This window comes from Nymphalis io, chromosome 6 (assembly GCF_905147045.1).
Source record: "Nymphalis io chromosome 6, ilAglIoxx1.1, whole genome shotgun sequence".
NCBI classification, from domain to species: domain Eukaryota; kingdom Metazoa; phylum Arthropoda; class Insecta; order Lepidoptera; family Nymphalidae; genus Nymphalis; species Nymphalis io.
In genome coordinates, this window is record NC_065893.1 from 5,877,046 (window position 1) to 5,893,320 (window position 16,275).

Consider the following 16,275-nt stretch of genomic DNA (forward strand, 5'->3'; position numbering starts at 1 on the left):
AAAGTGTTTGCAGCTCTAATGTCTTTGCATTGTCTTAAACATTTTCTTTTAATGCTCGCACAGATTTCTGCTTCTTCCTGTTTTTGATTATGCTGATGCAAGCTTTGTAGCCTTACTCGAAGACCAATTTAATAAAACTGAGAGACTTTGAAATACTTTTATCGGTATATATATGGATTAGGCAATTATGACCATGTTTCACAATTTCATTCTCATCTAAATCGGTTACCCATCCGACTTCGCCAGAATATGCACATCCTCTCTGTTCTATCCTGTGTGTTGTTTCACCCTTTTACTCCTCCTTCATCACTAGATATTCAATAGATTATGACAATGATGATGACGACTCAGTGCTTTTATTTATGTGCTCTGTGTTTTGTTGCGCGATGACCACTGTTTTAGATATCGCTATAGCTTTCTCTAGTGAAAGATCAGACCGTTGTAATAATCTTTGACGTTGTGCGAGCTACTCGAGCACATATTTGCTATAAATATATCACGGACCAATGATTAAACGAAATCACATTTTAAGCTGATGATGAGATTTTCTAGATTCGTGATAGTTGTTTATATATTCGTGTTTGCGTAGTTTTCTTATGAAAAATGCATGTCTTTCTATAGTTGTTAAATTTATTAATGAAGTCTTTTAAAGTAATTCTTGTTTTTTTTTCAATGTTGAATTAATTGAATATTTCGACACCTTTTCCACCAATTGAGTGTAATAAAATTGCGATTTTTCTCTTTTCACACTCCTTATCTAGGCCAGTGGCTAATAAATATAATTCGAAATGTTGTAGCCACTTTTTCCACATTCAATTGTTATTTATTTCGTTGGTTATAAACAACTTCTGTAGGTTAAACGTTGGATTTTTAACCGCCATTTTAAAACTTTTGACAGGAACCCGCGAAACACGAATTTACGACAAAGTTAAATTTAAAGTTTTATGATGTTAAATACAACGTTAATGATTTTGTGTAAAAACTACACAAAAAACCATTGAAAACACGAAATTATTAACAAATATTTTTGATTGTGACAACTGTGTTTGACATTGCGCGTGCGGTTCCTACAGATAATAATTTATTGATTTTTAGTTGTGAAGCAAAACTTTTAACTTTCATTTAATTCTACTAATTTTAAAAATGCTTTTATCTGTCAGAAAAAGTTTATACGGGCTATTTTTGGAGTTCAGCCTTTAGACTCATGTAGACCAATTTTTAAAGTTAACAAAATCTTGACCCTAGCTGGATTGTATATTATGGATGTAGTCATGTTTGTAAAAAAATATCCACACTTATGCGAAAAAAAGGTGTTAGAAGCAGGCTTGGATTAAGAGATCCTAGTAAGTTATTAATCCCACCTTGCCACTGTGCTCTTTTTCAAAAGAATTGCTACATAATGTGCTACAAAATATTTAATAATATACCGAAAAGCTTAAGAGAGTTACCATTAAGGTTCTTAAGGTCTAAACTTAAAAAATGGTTAATAGATAAAAGTGTTTATCCTGTAAATGAATATTTAAAATATAAGAACATATTGAATGAATGAATAATTTTTTACTAGACTTTTTTAGTAAATAATTTAATTAAATTAATTATTATTAATTTTTAACCAAATTTCATGAAAGAAAAAAAGGAAAAAGAAGAAAATTCAAAAAATTCTATAAAACCGGATCTAATTCAGAGGCAATTAATCGTTGAAGGAAATATCAATGACGGTAGGAAATGAAGAGTACATGATATTTATACATGACATTGTCAGACCTTCCTTAATTCCTGCCTTTATTGTATTTCAACGCTAACTATTCGGGTTAATGACCATGAATAATGAAAAATCTACATTTACAAAACGTTTTATAACATAAATAAAATAGAGTTTTATCGTTTAAACTTTTAAAAACATTTATTTAAAACCTAATTTCAAAGGAATCTTATTGTAAAGACTGATAAGGACACAAATCTTTTTTGAAACAAATTTTTGCTTAATCCTTGTATTAAAATGAATTGAATTTATATATATCTGCATGGTTAGTATAATAGATAGGTATCGGCTGCTGCAAAAGTACGTATGTTAAAAAATCTGCTTAATTGGTTGTGTTGGGAACTGGTTTAAAGTTCAGTTGCAAGATTTGATCATTTCGACTTACACATACTTACATGTGAAGTTACATAAAAGCTACATAATTGTAAAAATAGCTTCGAACTGATTTTTTTATAGGTTTATAGCTTTACGTAATAAAGAACTGAAATATTTGTTATTTTGAAGTATGTAATGTAAGTATGTAAATAAAACAAACACTTCGGGTACTCTTATTGTATACCTACATCTCGCATAATATATCTATCGATGTAATGGATAATTTTTTTATGTTATAGGTTAGCGGACGGGCCAACAGGCCATCTGATGATAAGTGGTCACCACCGCCCATAAAATTGGCGATACAAGAAATATTAACCATTTATTTTATCACCACAAACTTTAGGAACCAAGATGTTATGTCCCTTGTTGCTGTAGTAACACTGACTCCTTATCCTTCAAATCGGAACACAACAACACTAATTATTGCTGTCCACCATCCACCTACCCAGACGGGCTTACACAAAGGCCTACCCACAAGTAAATTATTAAGTATTTCAATAATTTGATACAAAAACAATATCGTGGGCATTAATTGTTTTCTTAAAACGTAAAATACGTCAATATATGCCACAATTGACGTAAACAGTCGTATCAACAAAGTATATCATGGCTGCAAAACATCACCCCATATTGTTATTAAAAACATTGCGCTTTATTTACGTGTCCCCAAAAACATCTGACATGAACTGCGATAACTACATACATCAGTCGATTCAAATGAGTCGTTCTGGTTCCTTATATAGATTCATAGTGCTATTCGTATAACCATTTTAACATTGATATACATATATTGACGTCAAAGGTCAAATAGGTATATTTGGCTAATGAAACTTCTACGAAAGTGTGCTGGAATATTTTCATAAGTATTTATTATATAGAAAAAAGTATTATGTTTTTAAAATAAAATATCAAATCAATTATCATTATATGTACGTAGATAACATACGTTTAAAACGCTAATTTTTATATAAATGATATTTATAGAAACAAATGTGTTTGCGTAGGTGACATTATCATTTACTGGTGGTAGAACTTTGTGCAAGTTCGTCTGGGTAGGTACCACCCACTCATCAGATCTTCTACCGCAAAACAGCAGTACTTGGTATTCCGGTTTGAAGGGTGAGTGAGCCAGTGTAATTACAGGCACAAGGGACATAACATCTTAGTTCCCAAGGTTGGTGGCGCATTTGTGATGTAAGCGATGATTAACATTTCTTACAATGCCAATTGACTTGAATTGAATTGGCGTTGGTGACCATTTACCATCAGGTGGCCCATATGCTCGTCCGTCTACTTTTCATTGAAAAAAAAACATCATTTGATGATCCTTTTTATGAATAAATAAGTTTAAAAATACTAAAAATTGAAGACAAAAATGTATTTAGTACAAACTTCGCCCAAAATCATATTCTAGATGATTGATGAAAGTAACTGAGTACGTATTTTGAGAGGAGTGCTCTGATAACTATAATTGAATAAATATTTTCCTTGCTGTTTTAAATATAACAATATAGGTATATTGTTATAATTAAAAAAATATCTTTTGAAACCCTGCAAAACTCTTTAAAGCGTAGGTGGAATGAGTTGCTTACTAAACACTCGGTATAGACATTACTAAATTGGATATCACAGATTTTTTCTGTCAATATTTAACAATTCAATTAGAAACTTTCTATTTTAAACGAACTAAATAATTCAATACCAGATAAAAAGTATATTACTTTGAATTATTTGTTGTCTCCTTTTAAAGGTCATTATTTGTTTAAATATAAATCGAAAAACAATTAACTAAGACTCATCCCATTATATTTTAAGCTTAATACAAAATAACTCGTTTTAAACAATTTTATAACAATTAATCTAACGCAATCCATCACGAAATTTCCCGTCCTCAATGCCGTTTCGATAACACACTCGGAAGGAGGTTTACATTTCTTATCGTATTTATATTTACTTAAGTGTCAAGGGTCTTGCAAATCTGCCGCTGAAAATAGCGCCGAAGAGCTATTATCATGCCCCCTGTGGCTTGTACAAACAAATAATATTCATTTTGCAAAATAATTAGAGCTATTTATAAATAGTCGATGTCTATGTCTATGTCGTTGTAAGTAATCTAAATTAATGACGACACTCCGAACCAAATAACAAATTTATAACGATACTATTGTTTCCATATTTTATGTAAAATTAAAAGTTTAAATATTTTATGAAGCTATTATCGAAAATTATATAGTTTCTATTATTATTACCTACTACTTACCCTCTCATTTTAATTTTATATCTTCCTAATTTTATTCATTGTGCCAATATTTTTTACGGCAGATCGACAAAGAGTCGATTTATAAAATGCCAGACAAATGCAAAATTTCGCAGAAAATTATTGTAATCGAAACTATTTTTGTTGATGTAGCTGTTGCGTTTAATGAATCGTACGTCATTGGACTTTAAAAAATCCAAATAATCCAATCCAGTCGTTGTAAATAAGCCAATATTATGTTGCTCTATTTATTTACTTGTTGTTGAATGAAACCTTGTCATCGATTTATTGTTAGTAGGAGTTTATAAGATTATCGAAAGTCATAGGTTAATCCCATTGGCCACGAAGTAGTTTATTTAATAGACGGAACATTGGACTTTACAATAACAATAATAATAATGGGAAATTGAGTATTGTTTCTAAAACACTGTCTACACGTGTTTCAATATTCAGTTACCTACGTAAGACTGGGTACACGTTTTGCACGATTAAACTCATTATTTCTGGTAAACGTAAAATTTTAATGATAATACATATTATTTTGATGGTTCAAATTAACTGTTCGAAATATTTTTGCACATTTTATGAAATTATAAATGAAAATATCGATCTACCATTATATTTATAATATTAATATTTTTATTTTTATAATATTATAATATTATTATAACATTAATATTTAAGTTATATTTTATGTAATTACAAAAAACGTGTTTTTAGAATTTATTATTTTTAAAATTTAAAAAATTATATGGTGTGGGGTCTAGTCCCCTACAAAGACCAATCCCGAAGTTAATTTCCGAGGAGCATTCGCTTTATTAGACTTAAGATTTTTAAAAATAAAACTTATCGAACTGTCTCTTTCTATATATATTTGTTTATTTAGTATGGAAGACGAGTAAATAATAATTAGCGAAAATCTTGGCCAATAGTGACTATACTATACTGTAAGAAGTAAACGCATACGCTTACACTGGCACTGCGCCGCCAACCATTGGGAGTAGCCTAGGTCTAGGTACTCTAACCAGGAACACATGTGGTAGAAGAAACGGCGTAGTAGAAGAATGGACTAATGAATACATACACGTTGCTTGCACAAAGCCGAAACACCTTGAGTTACTTATAAAAGTTTTTAATGATTATTTATTATCTACCACATTTATTTACATAATTGAATCGCATTTCAACCAGTCGGGTTATAGAAAAAAACAGCCTACCGATTTGTAATGTGCTGTAACATTTCTATGGGTTTTCAGACATACATTAAACTGGTATTACAACACACCGAACAATACGTGAACTATATGTACATATAGCTTTAGCTGAGAGAGTAGTGTTTACTACAGCGATAAACCAGAAACCCTTCAAGAGTAATGTATCATTTTTCCTATAGTGATCAATGAAAAAAATGAAACACACATATAATTGCTTAAGGAACTACGTCAATTTATAAATATTTTCGTTATGTTTCCGAGAAAAAATAAATAAGAAGCTGCGCTCATAAAATTAGATGAATGTCAACTGTGATGGCGTCATAGTACGTCACGAAACAGAAGTCGTAATTTGTTGGCATTAATTAATTTTCCATTCGACTATCATTCCATTTATCACATGAGATTTACTCGTCAATTATAACATTATAATTAAATTAATCATACATATAACGTTTACAAATACTTATTCCATCGTTTAGTAGGAAGTTGATTATAAAATTTATGTAAGCTACTCATGGCTAAACTTTGAATATTTCAAAGTAAGCAAACGGTTACTTGCTATATGACCTATTATGCCTAAATAGTTGGTAAGGTACTTTTGACTGCAAAAGAAAACAGCCAAAAGTACCTATCTAGGTATACTAATTTCATATATGAGGCCTATATCCTATAAACTGCAAACAAAAACAATTGCATCAATGCAATATTTTTATTATTTTGCAGTAAGCGCATTAAATAATTTTCAAAATCGAATATCATCACAATAGAAATATTCCCCGGTAATTTTCACAAACTACCTTAAATTTAGGAGTTTTAGCATGTACAAAGGCATAATATGTATATTCGATATATTATGAGTTTCGAGTGTCATATTTATATTTATAAATAAAAAGATATTTATTGTGTTCGTTTGTTATAGCTTTATTTAAATCATATAAATCTGTAGTCTGCCAATAAAGTATATTTATGTCTTATTAAATCCTTAAAAATATATTTAAGAGCATGACGCATGGCATCAATGCCATCTGTCAAAGTATAATAAATACTACTGTTAATAGTTGGATATTGTAAAAGTTCTGTCTATAGCGACATCTAGTGTATTGATGCAGTACTTCGTAGTCGGAAATTCATCGTTACAAAGTATTTTAATTTTTTTAAGATAGATGTCGTTAGTTGTTCCTACAATACTAAGTTACAACGACATCTACTTTGATTTCTTGGTACTGGGTTAATGACGAGGTAAAATTATTGTTAGAACACAGATGTCACTGTGCTGTATTTAATATATATTTATGAGTACGAAACGGTTTCAAAAATTAAAAAAAAATAATATAACGTACTTAGAATAAAAATTATGTAAATAAACGAAAAATTTTCATGGTACATACCAGTATCGTTGAGTAAGCCATGAATATCTGTCGTCGACCTGTCGGCCGACATTGCTGCAACAAAGAAGAAAATAGCATTGTAAAATAACATTTTTTTTTAGCTAGTTTATTTTATATTATTTAATTTAAGAATGATAAATTAAATAATATCTTCTAGTTAAAGCCTTCTTGGCTTAAGCTTTTCTATAAGTTTTCATCTTCATTTTCTTTTTAAAGAAGCAGATTTGTATGTCAATTGAACTAACAAATAAGAATAATACTCAATAATATTCATCGTTCTGTTAACGTGGGACTGACGCAGTGTTTTTGGAACACTGTTTTTGGTTTTATTTTACGGCTCCTATCTAACACGAAACCTTCTTCTTAAGTTTTAAAGGGGTGTTCTGGTAGGTTTTAGAGCTTCTGCCATCATAAGGTTTAATGGGGCGTTAAATGATGATTATCAAGATTAATTTTTTTATTATTACTAATACGATACATCGATAACAACATTGACTCCCCACTCTAGTTTTTATTTTTGAATTAAACGGCATTAAACTTCAACTGCAAGATTTGACCCACACTTGAAACTTACTACCCAAAGTGAAACAATACTAAATAAGTACAAGTATATTAAATATTTCTAAAATGAATACCATGCAAGTAAAGAATACGTCTCATATCTTAGACGATTATGAGTAAATTATACAATTTCTAGATTCAATTACGCGTATCTGTTTATCCGTTATATAATCAAATCACTCATAACCGCGGTCTGCGGACAGCGAAGGCCGGAGTAAACTAAGCGTGACCGCTAGTGACAGGCCTGTTCGGATAATTTGATGTGTGCTTTATTCTGTTTACAAGACCTTTGTAATTATTCAAAACGCCGTTAAAAGTCCACTGTTTAATTGAATACGATTTAAACACGAAGCTTTCAGCCTTTAATTATCCTATAATTTGATATTATATTTCTTTAGAACAATATTTGGGTGTTTATTGCACATAGCTTCGTCTGGTTCCCTGGTTGGGCCATAAAAAGTATTTATTTTTTTGCAAGAATTTACAAATAGGCAGGCAGCCTGGAGACGGTATCATGCGAAAGCGATCCCGTGGCGCTCCTCGTTAAGACGGAAAGGATCCGTTGGTTTTTTAGTGGGTATTCCGATGTTCGGGGCGCACTCGGCGCCTTGGACACCGGCGAGTCCCACATACCCCCCCCCCACTGTTCCTGTGGGGGAAACGCGTAATGCGTTTTTCCAGCGTTTAAAAAAAAAAGGCAGCCTGGAGATAGAAAGTCGTCAATTCCCTTGCCTCGAAAAGCAAGTTGATCTTGTGCTTGATCTCTCGCCTTCATGTAAATCTGACAAGATTGACGTCCCCTCGGACTGCGCGAGTGAGGGAATGCTCTATGTGCAGCCTTTTAGGTTGCCCGCAAATAATTTAATCAACCGACTTATTTGAGTAACTTTAATTTGTAATTTAAAATTATGTAAATTTTAAATTAAAATTTAAAATTATTTAAGCTACTTACAATAAATAATAGCTTAGTACTTCTATGTTTAATTACTATTAGTCTGAATCTAGATTGATCGGCAATGGATTTCGTATCACTCGACTGGTTTTAGTATGCCTTAGCCTTTCGTAATGGACTCAGAGTGCAATTAAGCTGGAGTCTGACTGTTCGAACTTATCAAATATAACTACTCTAAATTAATCCAGAAGCATAATTAATAAAATATATTTAACATTAAAGCAAAGACAAAACAAAAAGGTTTATGTATTTATATAAATTTATGAGTTTCTTTGTTACACCATGACTTTTAAATGGGTGAACAGATTTATATGTATATCGAAGGTATTATTAGAATCATAACATCACCTCGAGTGACACTGGCTGTAAATTTAATAGTGCTTGTGTTTTTTAATTTACAAATAATCGTTTTTTATTGACGTTAATAAATTATCAATCAATAAATTATAAAAAATCAGTGTAAAAGATGTTCAAAATATGCAAAAATTACATAAACATATTGTTTTCCTTACATTTAAAAAAAATATATATTTAAATTTCGATCATTATGCAAACATTAGTATATTGAAATAATACTAATATGTGACTTTTCGGCCCTCAAACTATCTCTACATCAATTTAAATTCTACTGGTTGATAAAACCGGACTAAATATTTCACTTCAATTTCATAAAACATTAATTATTTTTTTTATACATATGAAACTTGTTTGGGTATATTTTAAATTTTGCGTAACTAAAATCACAAAATCTAATGAATTTTATAAAAGGTACCTGTTTTTTTATTATCGTTTTGATAAACAATAAGGAGCCGAGATGGCCCAGTAGTTAGAAAGCCTGAGTCTTAAACGATGATCGCGGGTTCAAACTCAGGCGAGCAACACTGAATTTTGATGTGCTAAATTTGTGTTAATCAGGTTAACAACTTAAGAAAAAAGGGTGATTTATCTTTATAGTTGATTTCATACAAACTCTTGTAAAAAGTTTCTAGACTTGTTTAATTAAATAAACCTTATTTCACTTGATTTCTTCAAATAACGTGAATTATTTATTTAATTCGTGATAAAGTTGTATGGACTAAGATATGCTGATCATTCCTTATAGATTACTGACCTCATGACCTTTGTATTTATAGATATTCAATAATAACAAACTATAATAGCATTAGAAGTTTTTTTTTAATTTATTTATTTAAGATTCACCAGTGGTAAATACATCAACACGTACAAAGGTATACAATTTTAATACAACTTAAAACTAAATGCATTACCTATTAAGGTGAATACCACTTGCAAAGATAAAGTTGGAGATGACAAACTTACAAATAATTAATTGTTAGTAAATCAAGGTTAAAAATGACAAGAATTAACAATAATAGCAAAATAATAAAATACAAATATAAACAAAATAAATTAGTTAGCTGACAATTTTAACAATATTTTTTTGTGAAACTTGTTTGATGAGTCTCCAAAAGGGTCTAAAACAGCACTGTGCTCATTCAAAATCCTACATAAGCGAGATACAGGTGAATTGCTTACTATAACAGTTTTGCGGAAAGGTCTTACTAATGGTGTTATTGGTTTACGTGGATATCTAATGGGAACATTCAATTTAATTTTTGATATCAAAAACGAGTTATCATAGTTGTTGTTAAGTGTTTTATAAAGAAATTTTAAATCCAACAAATCCCTCCGATCACTTAGTGAAAGAATTTTGAAAAATTCCAATCTTTTTTTGTAAGAAGGAAGCATTTTCCCTTTACCTAACGAGAAAGTAAGATGATAAAGAAAACGTTTCTGTATCCTCTCAAGTCTTAGGCAGTGTGTTGCATAATGTGGCCTCCAAACAACGCTTCCGTATTCCAGTATACTCCTGACTAAGCTATTAAATAAAATAATTTTTGTTCTAGGATTTCGAAATAATCTTCCATTTCTTATTACAAAACCCAACATTTTCGAGGCACGGCTAATTACACCATCAATATGAGGTATGAAAGTTAGTTTTTTGTCGAAGATTACTCCCAGGTCTGAAATTCTGTCCACAGATTTAATAGGGGCACCAGCTATGTTATTACATAACATATGAAATTCTTTTAAACTCCTGGTGAATGATATCCATGAACATTTTACTGAATTAAGTCTCATGCCGTTATCATTACACCAATGGTATAATCTTGTCAGATCATCTTGTAAAAGAATAGTGTCATTTGTTTCTTCAATCATTTTAAGAAGTTTGACATCGTCAGCATACAGAAATGGTGTAGAATATTTAAAACAATTAGGCAGATCGTTTATGAATATATTGAAGAGCAGTGGACCCAGGTGTGACCCTTGTGGGACTCCAGATTTTACATCGCATTCAACCGATTCATAACCGCCGGCAACAACATAAAAATGTCTTTCTGTAAGATATGATGCTAGAAATCTCAGTAAAGATCCGACAATACCATAATTGGACAACTTCAAGTTGACATACATTGCTTAAGTATTCATATATTAAATAAAAGCAATATATATTATATTTAAAAATAATCTCTTCTAGCCTTAATTGAAGCAGTCCCTGAATTGTCATCCATACCATCCATGCCACGTACTCTAAGCCTTAAGCTACTCATCATTCCAGATTGCAGTAATTATATATTTATTTTGCACGTTGGAAGAGTTTACTGCGGGGAGTTTATGGCCCCTAGCTTGTGTTGGTGCGCATTGGATTTCTTATGACTACATAGCTAGTAGTAGTAACTAGGAAAGAACCAAGTATAAAGCTCGTATTCCATTAGCTGCTCATTAATCCCGATATTTATATCTACTCATTAGACTGATGCAGACAAATTATTAAATACAAATTTTAAAGCATCAAGTTTCTATTATTTTAATAATTAAAACACGTAAATATAAATTGTCTTTTATCGTTTCCGCTACAGTAGGAAAATGCTTTTATTTAAATCCATTGTTGTGAGTAATTTGTCATTCATATAAAGGAAAACAGTTATTTGCATGAAATTAAAAAGATGAATAAAGAGATTCACACGTTCAAGGGGAAGCAATTATTAATGTAGTTTTTTGCTCCGTTATTATTGTTCTGAAATTACATTCAGAAATATATTTTCTTACTTTATATAAATATATATTATTGAAAAAATATATTGTTTTATTTTTAATATTAATAATTATATTAGTATTAAATATGTACATAGCATTAAGTTTTTTAAATATTTAGATTCCAATACATACAACTAGTTTAAGTAACATGATGTTGAGGATACGTCAGTAGTCATCAAACTTCAAAGTATTCTTTGAAATGCATCGTAATTATCGTGATAATTTTAACGTATGTTATTGAAAAAACCCGATAATCATAACAGAATATACATGAAAAATAATATAAACGACTTCGTATAAGCATCAACTTGTACATTAAACCATAAAACGAAGGTAAAACAAATACTGCATATATTTAAATAATAAAACATCAGCAAATTTAAATGTCATATGTAATGATAAATATTTATTTTATATATATTTATTATATATATTTTATTCCTTACATAAAAACATTAACCGCAAAATAACCGCAATGATTATTTACGATATTATTTGGATTGTTACCACAATCTAATATTTATAAGACAAAATGTATTAGTATACATATATTAATTTATTACTTATTGTGAACAACGAACCGACGACGAACGACAGCGGTCGATAATTTTTTTAGTATCTATTATAAAAGAGTTATAAGAACTTATTTTGTTCGAAAAACAAGTCGTAACAAATAGCAAAGAAAGAAAATGGTCGAATTTCCTCTAAGAAGTATTACAACAAAACTTGCAAACGTACTTATAACATTGCAGTTAAAATAAAATTGCTTTTTATCAATTTAAATGTGAGTTATCATATTTGTGGCATTAAAGAGTCAATGAGCGATAATCGTGCAGTTATTACTAACGTCAAGTAATGTTACCGGAAAGAAAAACATTTTTTATCTGTTGTGTCAAGATCAAAGAGCCCATTAAATGGTTAAATCATAGCAGAGGCCATGGTATCTTATGGAGGCGGATATAACCTTTTATAAATACTTATAATACCGCTTTTTCCCGTAATTACTTATAAATAAATCTAAATATTCTTTTCTCTTGTTGGCTCTTAAAAGGACTTTTGAAACGTCATGTTTTTCAGTAACAACCGGATCGGGATGTCGATTCTACGGAGACCAAACGACAAGACAATTTAAACAGTTATGTAATATGCAATTAAATGATAGATACAGTCTTGATTTTCTTGTCCGCTTCTAGTCTGGAAAGTTATAGAATCGAAGTTTTTATTTATTCGAGATTGAAATGACTTGTGTAATAGATCATTATTACCATCATCACGATTAACCTTGAACTTGATGGCATAAAAACTCTCCGCTAACATTTCCATGTGGTCATTGTTTGCCAACACAATACACGATGCGTTATAATAGTGTAGCTTCGACACAATTATCTTGTCACGCATTGTTGAATTGAACAACTGTTTTATATTCGATTTTTCCAGTTTTTTATTCCAAATAACCAAGGTTCATTATAGTATTTTAACGAAGAAGCACCTTGCGAATGACTTTATATTATTTGATTTATATTAATTTCGAATTATTAAATTTCCGCGATCTTTTCGGTATCTTAACAATAATACACATTCATTTAATAGCCCACAATGACTATATAAATAAATCAGTATCAAACTAAATTGCTTTAATTTTTGCGTTAAAATTAACATTATTTATTTCATAGCATTCATTGATTATTTTTGCGCATATGCCGTGTATCAAACAAAAAAATGTATTCGCCTCGGTACCATTTTACAAACTATTAACTTTGATAAAAACAATTTATGTGTATTTCTTAGCGCAAATATTTAAAAGTTTTTAAATAAATTCAAAGTATAAAAACAGATTTTTATCTGTGTTTAAATACGTAGATTTATTGTATTTTTTAAAGTAAACCTTTCATACTAAACAACAACGAGGAAGGAATTCGGATGAAATATAAATCGGAAGTACTTCAAAACAAACAATTCAAAGGTCAATTATGACAATTTGTATTCATACCGATGTCACGGGCTGTGTTGCCAAATAGAGAAGTGTCACCGGTAATAACGCGCTGTGAGGTCAGTACCATTGTATTCCATGTGTACGTATTTGATCATGTATTGAATTGGTATTTAATAACTTAATGACATTTAATGCACGTTCAAAAATATTAATCAATCAAAAGAGATAAAAGTCTTTCATTTGCAAGCTCAGATTATAATTTGTTTGCTAGTCTGAGGAGGAAACAATATCATAATTTTTTGTATATTTTGAGATATTAGCAAAATGCTTTTGAATTGTGGAAATGTTTCTCTAACTAAAACATCTAAAAAATATATAAATAAATATTATTAATTGATGACAGATTATAATAAAGTCACCTTTTCCTAAAATGAATTTTGTTATATTTATGATAAAAGAAAGTCTACAAATGAAGTTGCCAGAATTTTTAACTAAAGTTAAATTATATAGTAGTATATAAATCTATATTATAATCATATAATATAACTATAAAAATCATCGATTTATAAAAAATTTAATTTTTAAACATAGCTAAAAACTAAAAGTTACGGTACAATAATGTGTTATGATAATACAAATAAGACTTATTTATATTGACCAATACTATTGCATAATAGAATTTGTGTAGTATTTCAATAATAAGAGACCAGTAATTCAGTGTAAGAATAGACAAAAAGGTCGTACTAACTTTTGTATTATAATAGGCAGTATATAAATTATATGTTTTTTAACCTATCAGTTATCGGGATTAGACATATATTATGCCTGACTTGTAGTCATAAAGTGGGCCGTCAATTGCCATCTTGCAAGCAGTAAAGAGAACATTCGTAACATTTATCTTGCGATCTTCACAAATAAAAATAAATAGCTCATATTATAATACTTAAATTGGAAGAACTTTAAGGATTTCTTACTTAAGTTTAAAGAACTAAAATAATACAAATTACAAAAAATAAATTAATGTTATAAGGATGCTTCAAAGAGAAGGTTATTTGTAGGAAAAATAAGATTACAGTTAAAATATTATCGTGTCGTGACAGTGAAGATCACTCACGGCATAAATTCAAAAAGAAACTAGTTCAGGAAACTTATTAAATAAATTCAAGTGAAACCCTTTCCAAGTATAGCAATAGTTTTATAATATTATGGCCTAGTGTATTGTTATTGAAAAAACTAATATAATTTTGCAGCTACATTTTAAGTAGAATATATGAAATTATTACGTATCTATAATTAAAAAGAAAAATGATTTGAAACGATTTTATACATTGTACATCAGTTTCACATGTATTACAAAATCAGTATTTAGCAACTTTTGGAGTCCATTTAGCCTTTTTAATTTATACTAGCATACTTAATTTGATATATACAAAAGAAATGTATTATTATTTCATCGATACAATGCAAGTTATAACTATAGCACATATCCAATATTTTATAAGTTTTTTAACAAAAAGCATGAGTACCAATATAAAAATACATTCTATTACTAATGACGACCCCGGTTCTAACACGACATGATTGTTTATTTAACATTGTAACCAGTACTTACCGTATTCGTATTCAGCCAAACTAAAACCTTTTCAGTCATTATTATACACGCCTAATGTTTTTATTTGTCATGCTTACTATTAAATATCAAAAAAAAAAATCCCTCAAAATGTTTAAAATCATCGTATTTACGTAAGTTTTTGAGGATTTACGGATAATGTTTAAAAAATCAACCTATTTATTTTGATTAATAATTTTGATATTGTGTCAAAAGCTTACCGAGGTACAATTTTTTATATACTTCTGTATTCTGTGTTTAGTCAATTACTTCAATAATGCGGAACTAATTCAAATGCAACTTAATAATTGTTGTTAATGCAGGTAGAGTAAGTCTTAAGATTAGTCTTGTCATTAATTCATACCAAATTCTAAATTTAATTAATACTTGGGAAAGCGGGCGTGTATCCTTGGCTATATCATCGACCTTTGAAGGTCGTTCGATACTGTGTCGTTCGGTAACGTTAACATTTGCTATAAATTTAAATTCTCCAACCTATTCAAATATATTTATAAAAGGGTGAGAAAAAGTAATGTCAAAAGATTTTTTCTTGTAATTAAAATTATTATTTTTGTTGTTATTAGTCTTAGTATTTGTGAGAAAAGAACCAAAATAGTCAGTCTATATTAATTTAATTTTATTTTATTTTATGTTCCTATGTCAACAAAACAAAATGACAATCAAAAAATTCAAAATTTAATACTAAACTAACGATAGAAAGTAGAGTCTAATTCTTTAATTTTATTTTAAAATATTGTTTTTTTTCCTAGTTCTTAATCAGAATACTATTTTCATATAGATAGTTGTCACTTCATTACGAATACATAATTATTTCCTAAATATTAACAGACAAGACAATTACAATTTCTATTCATTTTGTTTTATTAATTATCCTGTCTCAATAACCTTTAAGTTTTCCTTTTAGTTATGTATATCAATGAAAAGGAACATTACAAGCAATTCATTTCTATTTCGCATTTTTAACTTGTAATTAATCTATAAAAAGTAGATATTATTTGACGTCACGAATTTACACGGTAGAAATTTAGAGATCTTAAAATTATTCAAAGTTAAAATTGTATATCTGTTATAGTTTTATCAGCGTTCATATAGAAATCGACT

General features: G+C 29.3%; 1 protein-coding gene across 3 annotated transcripts in view; it reads right to left on the reverse strand.

The window, feature by feature from the left end:
• Positions 1 to 16,275, reverse strand: part of LOC126769039 (uncharacterized) — a 166,283-nt gene that overhangs the window by 63,727 nt on the left and 86,281 nt on the right. For all 3 annotated transcript variants that reach the window (XM_050487580.1, XM_050487581.1, XM_050487582.1), the window contains one exon: positions 7,000 to 7,053. In XM_050487580.1, coding sequence (XP_050343537.1) covers positions 7,000 to 7,053 — 54 coding nt within the window. The remainder of the gene's footprint in view (positions 1 to 6,999; positions 7,054 to 16,275) is intronic.